A 21,569-nucleotide genomic window follows, 5' to 3' on the forward strand; every position below is an offset into this window, starting at 1 on the left:
AGGCAGCCACTTACACTTTCTGCAGATCTGCCTTTTCTAGCCCCCTCACACAAAAGGAATCATACAATATGCAGCCTTCTATGTCTGGCTTCTTTCATTTTAGGATCATGTTTTCAAGGTTCATCCATGTAGTAGTACAGATCAGTAACTCACTCACTTGTATTGCCACGTAATATTCCACTGTGTGCACTTGGTCATCCATGCATCAGACAATGGACATCTGGGCTGTCTGCACTTTTTGCCTATTTTGGATAACGCCACTGTGAGCATTCATGTACATGGTGCTGCGTAGACAGACACTTCTGTTTCTCTTGAGGATACAGCTAGGAGTGGAATTGCTGGGACATAGGTAATTTCTAAGTTTAAACTTTGAGACCACCTATTTTTGAAGAATATTTTAACGCTATGAGGAAACACTCTTCATTTTAGAAAAATATTTAAAAATATACGTGCATAGAGATGTCTATCCTTGCTTATTGTAAACATTACATACTTTGAAGTATATGTGTGCAAACAAATGCATTTCTGTGCTTTCCAAACTTTCTATAAGGAATAGGGCCAATTTTATAATCAGGAATAAAAAGAGAGTGATTTTCAAAAAATGTAAACATGAGCATGTTTTTCTCCTCAATACTTAGGGGACCTCACACTAAGCTCCATGACCCGGCCCTGCCTGATCTCTGACCCTCTCCATCTCAATCCTTCTGCCCCAGCAACACTGACTCCTTCAGTGTCCCAGACACACTGGCTCAGCACTTGGACACAAGCTGTTCCCTCCACCTGGAACTCCTATCCCTCATTCTGTCTGCCTCGCAGACACCCATTTTCATGTTCAAAACTCCAGCTAAGACAACGATCTTGGCTTTTTCTTTTATCCCTAATTCCTAGCACACTATTCAACCTAATATACATGTTGAACTGAACTCCAAGTATTTCCACGTAAGAAAGAAAAGAGAAGAATAATGTTTAAAATTACCTGCAGGACTTCAGTGTATTTGCTTCAAAGCAAATGTTGAATGGGATAAAAGGTGACAAGTGTTTGCAAACTATAATACAACAGGTAACAATAACACAACTGCTTACTACATGTTGGATAGTTTTAAGCAGGTTTTTCATGTATTAACTCAGTCCTCATACTATTCCTATGAAGTGGGTGCTATTATTAATATGCCAGTATCATTATGTAAAAATTTTCTTTTAGAACCTTTACATAATGGTTGGTACCTGTTACCTTTAAGGAGAAAGGCTTTTTATTTTTAATTTTTTTAATTATTTATTTGGCTGCACAGGATCTTTAGTTGTGGCAGGTGAACTCTTAGTTGCGGGATGTGGGATCTAGCTCCCTGACCAGGGATTGAACCGAGGCTCCCTGCATTGGGAGCACAGAATCCCAGCTACTGGACTACCAGGGAAGTCCTGACAAATACTTTTTCAAAGTGTATTTAAAAAGCCATAAACCAAGTAAAGAAATTCTAATTTCACTGAAAACTGTCCTTTTATACAAAACTATAAGAGGGAAAGGAACTAGGTTTGCAAACGTGGGCAGAGAGAAGAACTTGAAGAAAACCTTAAAGGATATAAAAGTGGAAAGGGGAGGTGTACTAAGCCCATCTGGGGGCAGTCTCAGGGTGAGGTGAGGAGCTGAGTACAGGCAAGAGGGAGCCACTGAATGTTCAGGAAGCGGAAGCAGGAGAAACGTGTCATGAAATCCCAGGGATTTCTATTCAGAGTCCAATTAGGAAAACAGAGTCCAGCGCTTTGGAGTCAGAATGGAAGCAGAAGGCATTACCCAGCAGAGCGGCCTAAATTTTTTATTACAGTAAACAAAATAAGCACCAACTTTACAAATCAAAATGCTAACTCTTGTCATGAAATAACTTTTGCTACATGCTTGTTCAGAATAAAAGGAGACGAGCATCCTTAGGGACCGACCAGCTCTGGGAAGGAGCCTCCATGGGCAGGCAACGGCCTTGCTCCTCCCTGGCCAGCCTCCGCTTACACGTCGTCCTGGGCCTCTGTCTGGTCAGTGTCCCCCTTCTGCTCCCAAAAGTGCTTCTGTTTACAATGGATTGTGGTGATGGCTGCACAGCTCTGGGCATTTGCTAAAAATCATTCAATAACATACTTACCGTGGGCAAATTTTATGGTATATAAATTACACCTCAACAAAGTTGTTTCTTAAAAGTCCTGATTGGAAGGACAAGTTATATATGAGTTGATCCATATGTCATGACCTCAAGGCATTAAGTGACTGACCTTCAGTAAAGGGACAATTCTAAAGAGTTCTTTTCCAAGAAGACAGGCATTATTTTTTTCCTACTCAAGACAGCTTCTTGGCACATGACATGAAAATAAGACCCTCGCCAAGTCTCAGAGACCCAATGCCACAGAAGTCAACTCTTTACAGGCCTTGGTACATGCTCCTGTTAGTGCTTCATTCACTCGAGTATAGAAGCAGCACAACCACAACCATCCCTATTTGTGGCCATCTAAGCCATTCTTGGGAGAAGGCAGTGGCCCCCCACCTCCAGGACTCTTGCCTGGAAAATCCCATGGACGGAGGAGCCTGGTGGGCTGCAGTCCATGGGGTCGCTAAGAGTCTGACACGACTGAGCACCTTCACTTTCATTTTTCACTTTCACACATTGGAGAAGGAAATGGCAACCCACTCCAGTGTTCTTTCCTGGAGAAATCCAGGGACGGGGGAGCCTGGTGGGCCACCGCCTATGGGGTCGCAAAGAGTTGGACACGACTGAAGCAACTTAGCAGCAGCAGCAGCAGTAGCAGCAAGCCATTCTTGGGCTTCCCAGGTGGCGCTAATGATAAAGAACCCACCCGCCAATGCAGGAGATGTAAGAGGGTTTGATCCCTGGCTTGGGAAGATCCCCTGGAGGAGGAAATGGCAACCCACTACAGGATTCTTGCCTGGAGAATCCCCATGGACAGAGGAGCCCGGCAGGCTATAGTCCACAGGGTCACAAAGAGTTGGACACAACAGAAATGACTTAGCACACACACACACACACATAGGCAACTATTAATTCCATAGGTGGTCTCCATTTGCTTTAAAAGGATACATACAATGTTAAAAGCTTTGGCGTGTTACTGGCTTTGAACATTAAAGCCAGAAACTTTTCCAATTTCAACTTTAATTCCGGAGTCCAAGAATCCTAAAGGTAAGGAAAAAAGAACAAGGAAAAATAAGAAAAGCACCAGGTCACTAAATGTCAACAAACACTGTCAAGCTGTGGCCTTCAGGATGAAATAGCTCTGCCACAGTTACTGAAATCAGAAGCAAGATGTCTTGTCAGTGGTGTGATGTTGTAAAAAACAGGTTTTAGGACATTTGACCAATTCACTTATAGAATATTCAAGAGCCCATGGCAGGAGGAAAGGACAGAGTACTTTCATAATCAGGGAAAAAATAACCCTGAACATGATTTGAGTATTTCAAGGATGCCAAGTAATCTTATTAGACTGAATACCAAAAATAATTCAGTATGGTTTAGGCATATGTGGCACTGGCAGGCATATACAATTATAGCTAAGTTACAGAAAGTCTCCGGAAGAAAAGGACTCATTTCCATAAACCTCACTCAGACAAGAAAAACCAGAAAGAAGCGGTCGTCTGCCTCAAATACTCCATTGTGTCCAGCATTCTGATATGTGTCTAGTTTGATTTCTTCCTTAAGAATAAATTATTTATCTCAAATAATGTTCACTGAGAAGGAAAAAATAATGACTTACGTAGTGAAAGAATAAGTGTCACAAGCAACGACCTTTCTCGGGACAATTTTCCTGAAGGTTCTTAGACAAGAGTGTCTACCACTAAACCGGGAGGTCCCACTAAAAGAAGTTCTGTTGCTAAAAATTCATGTCAACTTAGCTCTGAGATCCTGTTCCATCTCCCTCCGACCTGCCCATCCTCCCGACTTCTCCCTCCAGCTCTCATCACCCACACCCCCTACCCAGCTCCACTGGTCTATCCAGTGCATTCTCTGACACTTTAAAAAAAATACTGCCAAATAAGCAGAAAAGTCTGATATCTTAAAAAAGATTTTGTAATTCCCTGCCACAGCACAATGACTCTATTTCTAATGTGTCTGTTGTGGGTTGAACTGTGTCCCCTAAAGAGACATGTTGAAGCCTTAGTCTCCTCGGAATGTGAGGTCAGGGGAGTGGGGACACTGCAGAAGAAATTAGCTCAGAGGAGGCCGAATGAGAATAAGCTCTTAATCCAATATGACTGGTGTCCTTACAAGAAGGAGGACAGTTAGGCACAGACACGGAAAGAAGGCAGCCATGCAAAGACAGAGAGGAGATTTAGAATCATGCAGCCACAAACCAAGGGATACCTGAGGCTACTGGAAGCTGGAAAAGGTAAGGAAGGATCTTCCCCTAGAAGTTTTGTAGGGAGCACAATCCTTCGACACCCTGATTTCACACTTCTGGCTTCGTAAACTGTGAGACAGACAATTTCTGTTGTTTTAAACCACCCAGCGTGCGGTCCTTGGATATAGCAACTGCAGGAAACTCATACGGTGTGCTCCAGCTTGAGCTCTCTGTGCTCAACCATATAGAAATGAATCTCAGGAAAGCATTGCTAGGCTGGCCAACATAAACCAAGACATCTTAAAAAATAAAAGCAAAATATAATATGTGGGTATCCCTAAGACACACTAGACACACTAGAGTGAAATGATACAATCAGAGAGAAAAAGACAGGTGACCTGCAAAGGAATAGCAATCAGACTGATGGCCAACTCCAAAACTGCAATAGTGGGAGCCAGGAGACAAAATAAAAAACCTTCAGTGTCCTGAAAGAAAGTAACTGTCAGGACCTCCCTGAGGTCCAGTGGTTAAGACCCTGAGCTCTACTGCAAGGGGCATGGGTTCAGCCACTGGTCGAGGAATTAAGATCCTGCATGCCACAGGGAAAAAAGAGCTATAAACCTAGTATTTTAACCCTGCCTGAGAAGGCAGTACAGATCCTTTCAGACAACAAGAACTGAAAGAAGGGATCCTCAACGAAAGGAGATTCTAAAGGAACATCTTTCAAGTAGGGTGAAAACGATCCTGGATGGAAGGGCCTCAACACAAGATGGAATAGTAAACAAAAATACTGGTGAATCTAAGGGTAAATCGATACACATGCTGACTGCATAAAATTTTTTAAAAGTTCAGATTTTGTGGGGCTAAAGTATATACTAAAATATTTGACAACTACAGACCGTAAGTTAAATGAGGTCCTTGTAATGGTCAGGAAGAGAGTAAAGATACTAACTTTAGATTTTATTATGTATACTGAAGTACCTGTGATGACCACTGAAAGAATATATTTAGAGAGCAGTAAAAGGAGAAGGCAATGGCACCCCACTCCAGTACTCTTGCCTGGCAAATCCCATGGACGGAGGAGCCTGGTAGGCTGTAGTCCATGGGGTCACTAAGAGTCCAACACGACTGAGTGACTTCATTTTCACTTTTCACTTTCACGCATTGGAGAAGGAAATGGCAACCCACTCCAGTGTTCTTTCCTGGAGAATCCCAGGGATGGGGGAGCCTGGTGGGCTGCTGTCTATGGGGTGGCACAGAGTCAGACACGACTGAAGTGACTTAGCAGCAGCAGCAAAGGAGAAAAAGGAGAATAAAACGACTCTGTGAATACTGATATCTCTACCCTCCTGAACTCTGAAGAAGAACTTGAACTCAGTCTTGGAACATCAGACCTACCAAGGACTCAGCGGGAACCTTTCCCTGACTCTCCCAGCTCCACCTCACCTTGACCTGAGCTGCAGCCACACCGCCACGTCATAACTCTCATAAACAGAACCTTGACTGTGAGAAAATCTAACCTTCCATTGCAAGGTTCATCACCCTTGTAACTGTCCCATATTTTTAACCTTTTAGGAGAAGACAGTAAAACTAAATTGGGACTGACCAGAAAAACAAGCACAGAATTCAACTGTGCCACTATATAACAATCTGGCTTTGATAGAATGAGTCAACCACCTGACCTTCAATTTAGCAGCTGCTATTCAGGAGTGACGAAATTGGTTTTACTGAATTCAGTAAACAGAGAAAAATGGTAGAAACTGAAATGTACTGAGTTTGGAAGAATTGCATCCATTGTTCAGTTGTTGGGGAGCAAGTGCCATACAAATTTTTGAAAACAGTGTGAGATCTTTAGAAAAACTATCTAGTCATATCGAAATATTTGTTTCTAAATACGTTTCAATAAACCTCTCAGTGGGATGTATTAATTTTAGTAAGTCAACAAAAATTACCTTAATAGGTAAAATTTATTTATAAATACTATGCTAAAATGTCAAGTAAGATGAAATATAACAATTAGAAGAGCTATAGACAAATAGTCTGATAGAAATAATGTAGTACAACCAAACAATCAAATATACACCGAGTAAGTGAAAATTTTAACACAAATCAAAATATACATGACCAGTGATTGTGTAAAGTAGCCTGGATTTTTCTCTGGCTACTAGTTTTCAGTATAATTGAATAGGCTATCGTTTCAATACAGCAAAAGTTTACACAGAATGACTGAAGAAGTTAGTATATTTTACAATATTTTGTCAGTCTGAGTTAACAAGTCTTGGTGCACAACAACAAAATCACATTTATAGCAGATAAAAAGTTTGTTAAAGCAAATTACCTGTACATTCTTTTAAAACACAACATATGCCAAATTTTAGGGTTTTTTTTTTTTTACAGCATCCTTCAGAAATCACCAGTGTATAAAAGGTGGAATTGCTACGCTGCCCAGGATCCAAGAACTGGAGACAGTCACTTACCTGAAAGAGTTCTTTAAACGAGGGGTGCACCATGGGGTTGGGAACAAAAGGCAGGGCGTAAAAAGGGAGGAACTCTGTGGTCTGGCTCAGGGCCGCCCCTTTGGTCTCCAGGTAGGTTTTGAAATAAGAAATCCTTTCATCCAGGTCCTCTTTGTCCTGCAAGGAAGAGAGGATGTCTGAGATCTCCTGCTTGACGCTGGCTCACCGGTTCACCTGTCCTCCCTCCAAGGCTCCCTCGGTTCCAGCCTCGTCACTGGCATCCTCCTAGCCTGGCCCAGCCTGTGAGCTGTCTCCAGTCATCAGAACATCACCCCCTATTTCACCCCTTCATGAAACTGCCAGGAATATCAGAGAACTAGATGTATAATATATATAGTCCAAGTGCTGCCTTTTCACTTTATCATTACCATTTTCTGATATCCTTAAATTCATCAACATCTTTCTTAATGGCATGACAAAACCTCATCTTGTGGGTCTATCATAATTTATTTAATCAATCTCCCATTACTAGATATGTACATTGTTTTCATAGTACAGATAGCAGAAAAAATATTTGTCTGCATTCCTGTGGTTTTCTTAGGAGAGGTTTTTTGAGGTGAATAGTCTTTTTTTTTTAAATGTGGAACTCTTCACAAATTTGCATGTCATCCTTGCACAGGGGCCATGCTAATCTTCACTGTGTCATTCTATTTTTTTTTTAAGAGTATATGTGCTGCCAAAGCAAGCACTTAAGGGTGAACAGTTTTTTGAAACAGCAGTTTCCATATCATTATTCCTTTCTTTTATTAAGCTAACCAGGAGGTGACCTTGCCAGCTTCACTACTTCTGGGTGTAACCCCAGGCAAGTCGGGTCCACCCCGGCCAGGTTTCCACCTCCCCCTGGGCCTCAATGAGAAGGTCTTCCCTGGTCTCACCTGTTAGGTCCCTCACAGCCTCATACACAGGCCAGTTCTTCTCATCAGTGTATCTCCCTTCACCTATATCATGAAGCCCACTGGACTTAAAAAATTTATTGATTTTTTTTTTTATCTTATAGCAAAACAGAAAAAATTAGAAAAAACAGATACAAGGGAAATGAAAATCTCCCACAATGGCACCCAGCTGAGAACCATCTTTAGGAACAGCCTTCCAAGAACAGCTACTACAACGGGCTATATAGCTGCTCCCTCCACTCTGACCCTTCCTGTGGCCACTGACATGTTAACAAGGTAACACAGGTCCTCGGGGCAGTAGCCAATACAGGGAGAAGTGGTGAAACAAAGGCGGATGGTCCAATGTCAGCCTGGCCAGCCCCCCTCTGTCATTCCCTCCGCACCCCACGGTTCACCCGCAGAGCAGCCTGTGTCTGCTCCCCTCTCTCCTTCACACCTCCAGGAAGACTGCAGAAGCCCAATTCAACCCATCATTCAAACTTTCACAAACGGGCACACCATTTCCCCACTGTTTAAGCCTAAATTCATCTTCTGGTTAAAAATGTGGTCTAAAGATGTATTCTTTTAGACATACCCATCTTGAGATAGTCAAGGAAATGATGACATAGCTTTCATCACAGCAATGATTAATTTTCCATACAAATTAGAAAAGAAACTGCTGGGAATGAGACAGAAAAAGCATTCATCAGGACATATGAGGCCTACTCCTGAGAAGCAATATGATAAAAGGGGTGAAAAACTAACTTAATCCTCATTGGCAAAAGGTAACGGCTAACATTCTCCTCTAACACACCCCGTGGACCAACCCCCCAGCACAAGGTGAACCTACAGGTCTGCCTGCGGAGTGCTTCAGAAGATAGATGGCAAAATGGATGTGAAGGTAGAACTCCAGCTTCTGGGCCAGAGAGTCGCCATCCCGGACGGGCCTGGGGATGTGCTCCTCCCACAGCCTGAAGAACACCTTCTGGTCTCCACTGTCAAACGCAGCAAGGAGGTCCCTCTGTGGAGAAGACATCAGAGTGAAGCCCGGTCGGTCACAAGGGACGCCGCATCTCCCAACACCCCTGATTCTCACACCCTCCTGACGCCTTGCTGCTGTTCAGTCGCTCATTCATGTCCGGCTCTCTGTGTGACCCTGTGAACTGCAGCATGCCAGGCTTCCCCGGCCTTCACTATCTCCCGGAGCTTGCTCAAACTCAGGACCATTGAGTCGGTGATGCCATCCAACCACCTCATCCGAGACACCCATATACTCCATCATTTCAGTGTGAGCAAAACCAAGTCTCCTTTTCAGAGGTAAAGGATAGGAAAAGAGGGATCCAGAGGGCTTCAGACTGCCTTGGCTGAGATTCCCGCAGACCGCCCCTGGTTTTCCACTGCTCGGCAACCTCAAATCTGAGCATGTTGAAGAACAGAGGGTGTCCCAGGTAGCTTAGTTGGGTAAAGAATCCGCCTGCAATGCAGGAGACCCTGGTTCGACTCCTGAGTCAGAATGATCTGCTGGAGAAGGGAAAGGCTACCCACTCCAGTATTCTTGGGCTTCCCTGGGGGCTCAGCTGATAAAGAATCCACCTGCAATGTGGGAGACCTGGGTTCGATCCCTGGGTTGGGCAGATCCTCTGGAGAAGGGAAAGGCTACCCACTCCAGTATTCTGGCCTGGAGAATTCCATGGGCTGTATAGTCCATGGGGTCACAAAGAGTCAGACACGACTGAGCAGCTTTCCCTGAAGAACAGATGCAATGGTGAAGATCTCTGAAATGGAAGGAATCTGCCACCAGCACGAGAATACACTGAGGTCGCCCCTCGGACTTGGTGACCCACGGCCTAAGACTGATGAGAATGGCTTGGACCCAGAGCCCAGCCAGACCTCAGCAGAGCGACCTCATACCTACAGAGAGTCGCTGACACCATAGCTGCCAAGACGTGGCATACAGCCAAGAGTTCAGCCACTCGAAGCAGTCAATCCCAGGCCTGGGAGGTGGGACTGACCATCATCATGAGCCTGCTGTTGCCACAAGCGTGTCTGGTGGAGAGGGCAGCGCGGTAAGTGACCACAGAGCCCAGCCCCCCAAAGAGTGACTGCCTCCAGGTCCAGGAATAGGACGCCTGAGCTGGAAACGGAAGGAGGAGCACAGGCCCGGCTCCGGGCCAGCCTCGGGGTTGTACCAGCCTGACGACGTGGGGCAGAGCCCACAGCCCAACTCACCACGCGGAGGTTGAGACAAAGAACTCTGGAGAAAGGAGGTGGCAGTCAGACATCACCTGTCTCACAGGAGGAGCGATAACTGACCTGCCACCAACACCTGCTGTGTGACTTTACGGATTTAGGCAAGGTGGTTCAGCGGTAAAAGAATCTGCTTGCCCCCAATGATGCCAGTTCAATCCCTGGGTCGGGAAGATCCCCTAGAGAAAGAAATGGCAACCCACTCCAGTATTCTTGCCTGGGAAATCCCATGGACAGAAGATCCTGGCAGGCTTCCGTCCATGGGGTCGCAAAGAGTGGGACACGACTCAGCACACATGCTTGCCTTCAGGATCAAGAGAGCTTCCTGCAGTGTTTTCCTTTCTGTATCAAATGCCCACAATATGCAGACCTCCATTTTGGGCTCAACTGCAGAAACTTTTTTCAGAGTTTTCTGATTTTTTTTCAGATTTTCTGTAGACTCTCCAGTTCCCCCATCCTTCACCACCATTACTTACCACAATTACCGGGGCACTGTTCTTTTATGCTTTGAAAAGTTTTACATTTTTTTCTGTAAATTTGTTTTAAGGTAACATATTCTATTTGAGATAGTAAAGCGTCTGCCTACAATGTGGGAGACCTGCGTTCGATCCCTGGGTCGGGAAGATCCCCTGAAGAAGGAAATGGCAACCCACTCCAGTACTCTTGCCTGGAGAATCCCATGGATGGAGGAGCCTGGTAGGCTACAGTCTATGGGGTCACAAAGACGCGACTGAGTGACTTCACTTTCACTTTCATTCTATTTGTTTATAATCAAGCTTTTTAACATAAGATAGAAACCTACAGAGAACAGGGTTGCCGTGTTTGGTTTTCCTTAAGTCAGAAACATTCCCTGATAAGGAGTCTTCCGATGTGAACACTACAAAAATGTTCTCTGTGTCACGTGACCGAGAACAACGGTCTTTGAATATTACCTCACTCGGGAAGGGACTGGCATACACTGGAAAGAAACTCAGAAGTTTTCAAAATAAGCCCCACAGTGAAATTCTACTTCAAAACCAGCCTCTCTGGGGGCACCTGGCCAGAGGATCCCATGTCCTTGTCACTTCCTAATACGAAGGTGAGAGGGACGTGCTGCTGGGGCCTGGCCCTGCCCCAGGCTCACACCTGCTAAGCTCTGAGCAAACCCTGCGGACCACCCAGGGGAGGAGCCTCCCGCGAGGTCCAGGGACTGTGTACAGACTCTCCAGGGTGTCTTAAAGCCTGGAGTCAAGTGTTTTCTTAACATGGTTTGGCAAAGTGTGCCTACGCTTCACATGGCCCATCTACAGTTTTTTCTAGACTCTGCATTTGTAGACATGGGACCACAAACCTTTGCTGGGCCATGATACTCCAAATTTATGAAACATATTTGGAACCTGGAAATGGTCCCTGTGTAGGGCATCCAAAGCTGGTGTTCCATGACAACCTGGAGGGATGGGGCGCAGAAGGAGATGGGAGGAGGGTTTAGGATGGAGGGGACGCATGTATGCCTATTGCCAACTCATAATGATATATGGCAAAAACCATCACAGTATTGTAAAGTAACTATCCTCCAAGAAAAATAAAAATAAATTAATTAATTTTAAAAAGTGATCCCTGAATTTAAAATAATATCTACACATAAAACAATCTGACTCAATGGATATGAATTTGAGCACACTCCAGGAGATAGTGGAGGACAGAGGAGCCTGGTGTACTGCAGTCCATGGAGTTAGACACAGCTTAGTGACAACAACAAATAGAACAATCCAGTGTGATAACTCCCAGGGGTCACAAAAAATTAACTTCTCGAATGTAAAGTGTGATCGCAGCCAGAATTACCAAGATCAGAAAATTTACACACCACCAACAATCACCCATACATACAGGTTCTTACAGAACTGTAATTAAGGAAATTTTGTCTATCGAGGGCCACTGGTGCTTAGCAAGTATTGCTAAGCCACCGCTCCAGGTATTTTTGTTTGGGAAATCTGTACAGGCGGGACACAGCTGTTTACTGAATGGGCAGAAAAGACAGGCTTCTCAGAAGCAGAAAGTTTCAAGACCTTTCAAGTTAAGTAGCCTGTTTGTATGTCTAATGATGACCAGATTCTCGTTTTCTGTTCTGAAGTTTGCACTGGGGTTGGGAGGACGCCTCAGGCTGCCCGGTGCAGCATTGACAGAGGAGCCTGTGTCTGAAGTGCTGTGGGCTCGGCACCCAGATGCCCAAGGCCTGGAGGGGTGCTGGGCATGGGCACAGCCCCACTCCAACTCCCCGGGCCACTTCAACGGTGTCCCTGCTCACTGGTACCCCTGCCAGGTTATGGGGCAGTCAGGCTGTGGCCTGACCTTCAGCAACTCGGTGGGACTCTCAAACCAAGTCCCCGATTTTTCTTGGAAGTATGTATAGTGAAACAAATTTATTAAAATAATCAAATCATGTTTTATAGGTTACCATTAGAAATTCTGATCTGTTTAACACTGATTTAACCTCACTCCATGTAGTATTTAGGAAATGAACAAGAGAGTTAGAATAAAATTTGTTAATTCCAAAAACTAAAAATATTATCAGGCAAAGTCGAAACAAGCTGCCTCAGGAAAGGGTATGTTCTCTTGTCACGGGTCGTACTCAAGGTGAGCCAATCCCTTACCTAGAAGGTTTTGAACTGGACACAGAATCAAATGACTGGAATGAGGACTTTCTGTTTTTGGCCACACATGTGGAATCTTAGTTCCCTGACCAAGGATCGAACCCGTGCCCCTTGGATTGGGAGCACAGAGTCTTAAGCACTGGACCACCAGGGAAGTCCTTGAAATGAGGACTTTCAAGGTCCTTTCTGATTCTGAGAGTTGAGGACCATGTGATATCTGCCCTCTGCAGCCCACCGCCAGGGGCTCCCAGCCACCCAGGCCTTCCTTTGGCAGGATGCTGCCCTGTATATGGCTCTTGCCCCCTCCGACCTCCCCAAACTAGATGGCAAGCACCCTGAGGGCCGATATTTTGTTTTATTTTGTTCACCATAGTGTCCCCAGTACTTAGATTTAATAACCTAAACTTCCTCAGGGTAGGGATCACATTTGACTCTGCTTCTAAGCATTGTGTGGTTTCTTCTTCTTCCTACCAAGAAATATGTATGGAAAAACCTTGTGTTGCCATTTATTTTCAAGGTCAGTCAAGGAAGGATGTGAAATCTCTCCAGAGATTTGAAGATGATATCCCTCGTTTATCCATAAATATCAGCACAGTCTAACGAGTTGCTCTGCCCAGGTCCCCAGAAACGATTCCAACATTCTCTAATGGGGACATATTTTAGAAGTTGGGAGCATCTTGATTATATACGAAAATCAAAAAAGTAAAATGTTACCTGGAATTTCAATGATTTGGGGTCCCTTAAAGAGCCACATGTAGATTTAGACAATGGTTTTCCTTTTATTTTACATTCTTTTGAAAATGTTTTCAAGGTGTCTTCAAATTCAGCAAAATCTAAATACTGTAAAAAAAAAAGAGCATAAGTGAGCATACATTTATCAACAAAGTGACTGTCTTTGATGTAATTGTATCAGCTCAATATTATCACAAATATATGGGATTAATTAATGGGATTAATTAATTGTCATCTTTGGGGAAGTACTGTGGGATCAGAAATTTACTTATTGATATACATACTAAAGGCCTAGAAAGACAGTGTTATAGAAAATGTTCATTTCAGTTCAGTTCAGTCACTCAATTGTGTCCGACTCTTTGCGACCCCATGGACTACAGCAGGCCAGGCCTCCCTGTCCATCAGCAACTCCTAGAACTTGCTCAAACCCATGTCCATCGAGTCGGTGATGCCGTCCAACCATCTCATCCTCTGTCGTCCCCTTCTCCTCCTGCCTTCACATCAGGTGGTCAAAGTATTGGAGCTTCAGCTTCAGCATCAGTCCCTCCAATGAATATTCAGGACTGATTTCCTTAAGATTGACTGGTTTGATCTCCTTGCAGTCTAAGGGACTCTCAAAAGTCTTCTCCAACAACACAGTTCAGAAGCATCAATTCTTTGGTGCTCAGCTTTCTTTACGGTCCAACTCTCACATCCATACATGACTACTGGAAAAACCACTGCTTTGACTAGACAGACCTTTGTTGGTAAAGTAATGTCTCTGCTTTTTAATATGCTGTCTAGGTTTGACATAGTTTTTCTTACAAGGAGCAAGAGTCTTTTACTTTCATGGGTGCAGGCACCATCTGCAGTGATCTTGGAGCCCAAGAAAATGAAGTCTCACTGTTTCCATTGTTTCCCCATCTATTTGCCATGAAGTGATGGGACCAGATGCCATGATCTTAGTTTTTTGAACCAGTTTTTTCACTCTCCTCTTTCACTTTCATCAAGAGGCTCTTCAATTCATCTTCATTTTCTACCATAAGGGTGGTGTCATCTGCATATCTGAGGTTATTGATATTTCTCCCAGCAATCTTGATTCCAGCTTGCTCTTCATCCAGCCCGGCATTTCTCATGATGTACTCTGCATATAAGTTAAATAAGCAGGATGACAATATATAGCTTTGGCATACTCCTTTCCCAATTTGGAACCAGTCCATTGTTCCATGTCTGGTTCTAATTGTTGCTTCTTGACCTGCATATAGATTTCTCAAGAGGCAGGTAAGGTGGTCTGGTATTCCCATCTCTTTCAGAATTTTCCAGTTTGTTGTGATCCACACAGGCAAAGGCTTTAGTGTAGTCAGTGAGGCAGAAGTAAATGTTCTGAAATTCTCCTGTTTTTTCTATGATACAATGGATGTTGGTAATTTGATCTCTGGTTCCTCTGCCTTTTCTAAATCCAGCTTCAACATCTGGAAGTTCTTGGTTCACGTACTGTTGAAGACTAGCTTGAAGGATTTTGAGCATTACTTTGCTAGCATGTGAGATGACTGCAACTGTGTGGAACATTCTTTGGCATTGCCTTTCTTTGGGATTGGAATGAAAACTGACCTTTTCCAGTCCTGTAGCCACTGCTGAGTTTTCCAAATTTGCTGGCATATTGAGTACAGCACTTTAACAGCATCATCTTTTAGGATGTGGAATAGCTCAACTGGAATTTCATCACTTCCACTAGCTTTGTTCGTAGTGATGCTTCCTAAAGTCCACTTGACTTCACACTCCAGAATGTCTGGCTCTAGGTGAGTGTTCACGCCATCATGGTTATCTGAGTCATGAAGATTTTTTTGTATAATTCTTCTGTGTATTCTTGTCACCTCTTCTTAATATCTCCTGCTTCTGTTAGTTCCATACTATTTCTGTCCTTTATTGTGCCCATCTTTGCATGAAATGTTCCCTTGGTATCTCTAATTTTCTTAAAGAGATCTCTGGTCTTTCCCATTCTATTGTTTTCCTCTATTTCTTTGCATTGATCACTTAGGGAAGGCTTTCTTATCTTTCCTTGCTATTCTTTGAAACTCTGCATTCAGATGGGTATATCTTTCCTTTTCTCCTTTGCCTTTTATTTCTCTTCTTTTCTCAGCTATTTGTAAAGCCTTCTCAGACAACCATTTTGCCTTTTTGCCTTTCTTCTTCTTGGGGATGGTTTTGATTACCACCTCCTGTAGAATGTCACAAACCTCCATCCATGGTTCTTCAGGCACTCTGTCTATTAGATCTAAACCCTTGAATCTATTTGTTGTTTCCATTGTATAATCATAAGGAATTTGATTTAGGTCATACCTGAATGGTATAGTGGTTTTTCCTACTTTCTTCAACTTAAGTCTGAATTTTGCAATAAGGAGTTCATGATCTGAGCCACAGTCAGCCCCTGGTCTTGTTTTTGCTGACTGTATAAATGTTTTGTTTTGTTTGAGCCCTTCAGATGGCTCTGGTGGGTAAGGAGTTTGATTCTAAATGTGATTTCGCCCCTCCTACCATCTTGTTAGGGCTTCTCCTTTGTCCTTGGACGTTGGTGGGATCCAACATTCTCCTGTTGATGGCTGTTCAGTGGTTAGTTTCTCACAGGAGAAGATGAGCATACATCCTTCTATTCCACCATCTTGTGATCAGAGGAGAAAATGTTCATTTACATAAAATAGATGTGCTTTTAGAATGAAAATGTGAGTTGTATGATTCATTATAATTATTAATAGAAAATAAAATGAAAAAAAAGAAAAAAGAAAAGAAAATAATATGTGCAGCAGCCTGAAAAAAGCAAAAGTGATTGGCAGAAGGCTTGATGGCTTTGGGTCTAGTAGGTCACTGGGAATTTGTTACCTGCAACAGGGATTAGAAATAATGCCTGTCCCTAAGAAGAAAGGTAAATCATTAAATCTGGGCAACACCATCTGTGATCTTCAAGTAAGGCACTAAGGATCACCCTTCATCTTTAAACGTCATGGACAGAAGAGCCTGGCAGGCTCCAGTCCATGGGGTGGCAAAGAGTCAGACAGGTCTAAGTGCACACGAGTGCGCACACACACACACACACACACACACAGCTTTATGTTGGTGACACAGACTTTTCTATTGCTGCTCTCCACTTCTCTGCCCATCTCCTCAGTTTGTGTGAGTCACACCTTTCTGTTTCCACCTCCTCTAACTGTGGCTATTTTTCCAGGCCCGGTCCACCACCCTCTGCTGTGACACCTTTGAAAATTTATTCATGATCACACCAAATTTCAAAGCTGCATCCCTAGGGTGGATGCCTCATTTTTGCTCCACGGCCATGTCTCTCATGTGGGACTAAATGCCTAATGGACACTTCAGTCACACCCCAAAATGGCTGCAACCATTTCTTTAGCATCAACTCTATGCCAGACCCCTGATAAAAGTAGCTATTATTGTTTAGGTGCTAAATGGTGTCTGATTCTTTGTTACTTCATGGACTGTAGCCCACCAGGCTCTTCTGTCCATGGGATTTCCCAGGCAAGAATACTGGAGTGGGTTGTCATTTCCTTTTCGAGGGGACCTTCCTGACCCAGGGATCGAACCCACATCTCCTGCTTGGCAAGCAGATTCTTGACTGCAGAGTCACCTGGGAAGCAGGCTAAAAGCTGTAGAGAATACCAAAAAGCATAAGGCTTAGGCCCTACTTTCAATGTAGGGCACATAAATATCCATCAGTAGGCAACAAGTTAACTAGATGATGACATTGCCACTCAATGAAATATTCTACAGCATTCAGAAGTATGAGGCAGATCACAGGAAGATGTTTATCCTGTATGACTGTTGGTAGATAAAAGGCAAGCTACAGGGAGGGAAATTCAAGAGGGAGGGGACACCTATGGTTAATTCACATTGATGCATGACAGAAATCAAACCAATATTGTAAAGCAATTATTAATCAATTAAAAATAAATAAATTTTTTAAAAAGGCAAGCTACAGAACAATGTGTATGGTATTACATTTTGTAAAAGAAACTAGAGTCATGCAAATATATTTTGAATACTCAAAGGAAAAAATCTGGAAACATAATGTACTAAACCATTAACAGTGGTCACTATAGGAGCAGAGCAGGAGAATTCACTGTTTACACTTCTATACTGTTTGAATCTTTTACCATGAGCATGTGTTGCTTTTATAACTTTCTTTGAAAGAATTCTAAAGAGCAACTTTAAGATTTCAGCTGATTATGAACACACTGATAATTATAAAATGGAAAATAGATAACTGTAATATAATGATATAAACATTACAAGGCATTATAGAATTTGTTGCACTGTAAAATACAAGCTTCACAAGTTTTCAAGATCTCTTTCTCTGTGACCTGTGTTTTGTGAAACATACCTCTTTCACTAGTCCAAGTAATTCTGATTCATGAGCCAGAATGTCTACCATATTGAACAGATACTGTTAATTCTCACAGCAAAAATCTCTGCAAGGCAAAAACATAAAACAAAGGCTTCCATTTCAATCATCTGTGAATTAACAAAAGAGAACTGTAGGGGACTTCCCTGGTGCTACAATGGATAAGAATCCACCTGCCAATACAGAGGACACGGGTTCCATCTCTAGTCTGGGAAGATTCCACATGGCCCATGGAACAACTAAGCCCATGAGCCACAACTACTGAAGCCCATGCACCCCGGACTCCAGAGGCCACAACTACTAAGCCTTACAACTACTAAGAGTGCAGCAACTGCTGAGGCCCACATGCCCAGAGACTGTGCAACAAGAGAAGCCGCCATAAAGAGAAGCCTGAGCACCACAACAAAGAGTAGCCCCTGCTTACCTCGACCAGAGAAAAGCCTGCACGGCAATGAGGACCCAGCAGAACCAAAAATACATAAGTAAGTAATAATTCTTTTTTTAAAAAAGGCAGCTGTAGTGGGCAGAATAATGGCCCCCAAAGTTGCCTGTGTCCTAATCCCCAGAACAGGTAAGTATGTGAGGTTCCTTAGAAGGGGGGAATCAAGCTTCTTCCTATCTCAGGGCCTTTGTGCATATTGTTCTCTCTGCCTGCAACACTTTCCCCCTCTCTTTCTTCACCTGGCTGACCCCTGTGCTTAATAAACATCACTTCGTCAGAGAAGTTCTTCATGACCATCATCTGAATAAGATTCTGTTGTGATCATCTCTCAGTGAATATGAGCCATCGCTGGGTGTTCTATTACTCTGACATTCTTAAAAAGTACAGAATTTTCTGTACACCTTTATATCATAATAGGCTCACTTACTGAGGACTTACCATATGCCAGGCAATGTGCAAAATGCTTCACATTTAATCTTCACAATAAACCTGAATGATGAATATGATTTATATTCTCCTTTTACAGATGAGGCAACTGAGGCCCAGGGAGTTTGAGGTGTTCCCTAGAATTCAACTAATAAGTGACAAAGTGGAAATTTAAATCCACACTGATATTAACCACTACACAGTATTACCCCAAAGTCTGGACCATCTGAATTAGAATCCCCTGGGATGCCTGTGCAAATGAAAATTCCTAGCATCTCTGTGATCTTATGGAACATAATGTCCAGAAACTGCTATAAACAATCTCTCCCGATGACTTTTATGCACGTTCCAAGTTTGAGAACCACAGCTTTACTTTACACAAAAACTAGAGAAAATTTCTTCAGTCACTTTTGAGGGTTGCAGTGGCAGCTTCGCAATTTCTATATGATAAGGATTTAGGGCAACGAACTAGTTGAAAAAAGGTAAGACTATGGGATTTGTCTGGAGGAGGAATTTGCATAGCAAGCATCCTGTTTTTGCTTCGATTGGTACAAATCTGGACTTAACCTAGGTGCCTCGGGAGAGGGGTTAGCTGATGGATAACGGAAGGGATGGATCTAAAAGCCCCAGGCCACCTTCTCGTGCCTCCACTACCCAACTGGACGACCTGGGGCCCCTTTGTCCGACTCACTAGAGCAAAGATCGGGGACTACTTGTGGCAAGCGGTTGGTCCTCGGGATTTCCAGGCAGCCGCCTCAGGCCCGCGCCAGAGAAAAAGTCCAGGACAGCAAGCGAAAAGTCAGGGCATCCGGCTGCGGCTGCTGAGTTGGCGCATCGGGGTCTTCCTCTGGGGTCTTCCTCAGCAGAGCCGCGGCCCTCGGGCCCATCACTACCCCTCCCACCCCGGGGACAGCGGGCTCAGAGATCGCCCAGCCGTGTAGGGGCGGGGAGGACGCACTTACCTGCTCCTCCGTAGCGAACGCACGCGCCTACCTGGCCCGGCCTCCACGTCTCCAGCCGTCGCCCCGGCAACCACCGCCGCCAGTCTGGCACCACGTGCAGCAGAGCAGCCAATCACGGGGCGCAACCTGTGCGGAGCATCCTGGGAGGAAAGGCGGAGCCTGGGAGGCTACGCTCCGAAGCTTACAGGCGTCGGAAGTGAAGTTGGGATTCGTGGAGCGGTGACGGCTGCGGATGTCATGCTGCAGAGCCAAGTAACCCGTCCTCCTTTCCACAACTTCCCATTGGTTCATTTCCACAAATATTGTGCCTGGCTCTGCGGATAAGCCCAATCAGGCTGGAAAGTAAACTGGCAAGAGATTGCAGTGTGGTGTGAGTAGAAATAGATAGGCGTCGTTATTCCCATTTCAGAGGAGCAGACTTCAGTTCAGTCAGTTCAGTTCAGTTGCTCTGTCTTGTCCGACTCTGCGACCCCATGGACTGCAGCACGCCAGGCCTCCCTGTCCATCGCCAACTCCGGGAGTTTACCCAAACTCGTGTCCATTGAGTCGGTGATGCCATCCAACCATCTCATCCTCTGTGGTCCTCTTCTCCTCCTGCCTTCAATCTTTCCCAGCATCGGGGTCTTTTCAAATAAGTCAGTTCTCTGTATCAGGTGCCCAAAGTATTGGAGTTTCAGCTTTAGCATCAGTCCCTCCGGTGAATATTCAGGACTGATTTCGTTTAGGATGGACTGGTTGGATCTCCTTGCAGTCCAAGGGACTCTCAAGAGTCTTCTCCAACACCACAGTTCAAAAGCATCAATTCTTCAGGGCTCAGCTTTCTTTATAGTCCAACAATCACATCCATACATGACTACTGGAAAAACCATAGCCTTGACTAGACGGACCTTTGTTGGCAAAGTATTGTCTCTGCTTTTTAATATGCTGTCTAGGTTGGTCATAACTTTTCTTCCAAGGAACAAATTTATTTTAATTTCATGGCTGCAGTCACCATCTGCAGTGATTTTGAAGCCACCTTAAAACCAAAAATGTAGCCCAAGATCTGCCTTAAAGCTCCAGGCACTAGAATTCCACCCCACTGCAGCAGTTTTCAGGAATTTAGAGAAACTTTCCCCCCCATGTGAAATGTGGGTTTGTAAAAATAAAACAGGATTGCAAACCTTCCCTCACCTTGCACGTGGTGCTTTTGAACTGAAGTTCACCAGCACTGAAGAAGCACCTGTGAGTCTTCTAACTCTGGGCTGGATGCTGGGGAGGTGGCTGGAGATGGAGAAAATCCCTCCCCTCCAGGCACTGTGGGCCTGATCTCACATGTGTACATCCCCAAGAAGGTAGAGAACACACAGGCCAGAGACAGGGGAAAAGGCATGGAGAAGGTAAATGAGCTTGCCTTTGAAGAAGCCCTGAGATGGTCTGTGGTCATCTCTCCAGGACCCAGCCTTGCAATTGCTCTCTGGAGGTCTGAGATTCTTTTCAAAGTAAAGGTTGCATTTAGCAGGAGAGACACCCTTCCTGGTAATATGAATTGAAAATAAATCTCTCCATTCATGAAGAAAGTTAATATTTATTATCAGCTTGCTCTGTGCTGGATTGCCAAACAAAATACAGGACAATCAATTAAGCTTTAATTTCAATGAGTTTTTAGTATATCCCCAATATTGCCTTATTTAATTGTGTGTACAGGACATTATATTGTCTTGTATTTTCATTTTCTAAATATGGCAACCCTATTTCCTTGAATTGTTCTGTTAAGAAGGCTTTCTTATCTTTTCTTGCAAGGAAATAGAGCAAAATAACAGAATGGGAAGGATAGAGATCTCCAAGAAAATTGGAGATACCAAAGGAACATTTCATGCAAAGATGGGCACAATAAAGGACAGAAATGGCAAGGACCTAACAGAAGAAGAAGAGTTTAAAGGAGGCAACTAGTGGAAAAGAACCTGCCTGCCAATGCAGAAGATGTAAGAGATGTGGGTTCGATCCCTGGGTCTAGAAGATCCTGTGGAAGAGAACATGGCAG

The 21,569-nt window shown here is 43.9% G+C and overlaps 1 protein-coding gene and 1 non-coding gene across 7 annotated transcripts in view; both read right to left on the reverse strand.

The window, feature by feature from the left end:
- ARMC9 (armadillo repeat containing 9) overlaps positions 1–19,636 on the reverse strand; it is a 175,838-nt gene extending 156,202 nt beyond the window's left edge. For 5 of the 6 annotated variants that reach the window (XM_065930365.1, XM_065930364.1, XM_065930362.1 and 2 more), the window contains exons 1-6: positions 19,550–19,636; positions 17,699–17,786; positions 13,312–13,437; positions 8,571–8,741; positions 6,810–6,965; positions 3,078–3,170 (exon numbers count right to left, since the gene is read on the reverse strand). In XM_065930365.1, coding sequence (XP_065786437.1) covers positions 3,078–3,170; positions 6,810–6,965; positions 8,571–8,741; positions 13,312–13,437; positions 17,699–17,749 — 597 coding nt within the window. In that variant the 5' untranslated portion in view covers positions 17,750–17,786; positions 19,550–19,636. Of the gene's footprint in view, positions 1–3,077; positions 3,171–6,809; positions 6,966–8,570; positions 8,742–13,311; positions 13,438–17,698; positions 17,787–18,143; positions 18,179–19,548 lie in introns of all 6 variants that reach the window. The other variant, XM_065930363.1, reaches the window with a different exon arrangement.
- On the reverse strand, positions 7,423–7,526 carry LOC136165723 (U6 spliceosomal RNA). Its single transcript, XR_010662720.1, has one exon. It is a non-coding gene; the product is annotated as a U6 spliceosomal RNA (small nuclear RNA).
- Positions 19,637–21,569: the final 1,933 nt, after the last annotated feature.

The sequence above is a fragment of the Muntiacus reevesi genome, chromosome 3 (assembly GCF_963930625.1).
Source record: "Muntiacus reevesi chromosome 3, mMunRee1.1, whole genome shotgun sequence".
Classification (NCBI taxonomy): Eukaryota; Metazoa; Chordata; class Mammalia; order Artiodactyla; family Cervidae; genus Muntiacus; species Muntiacus reevesi.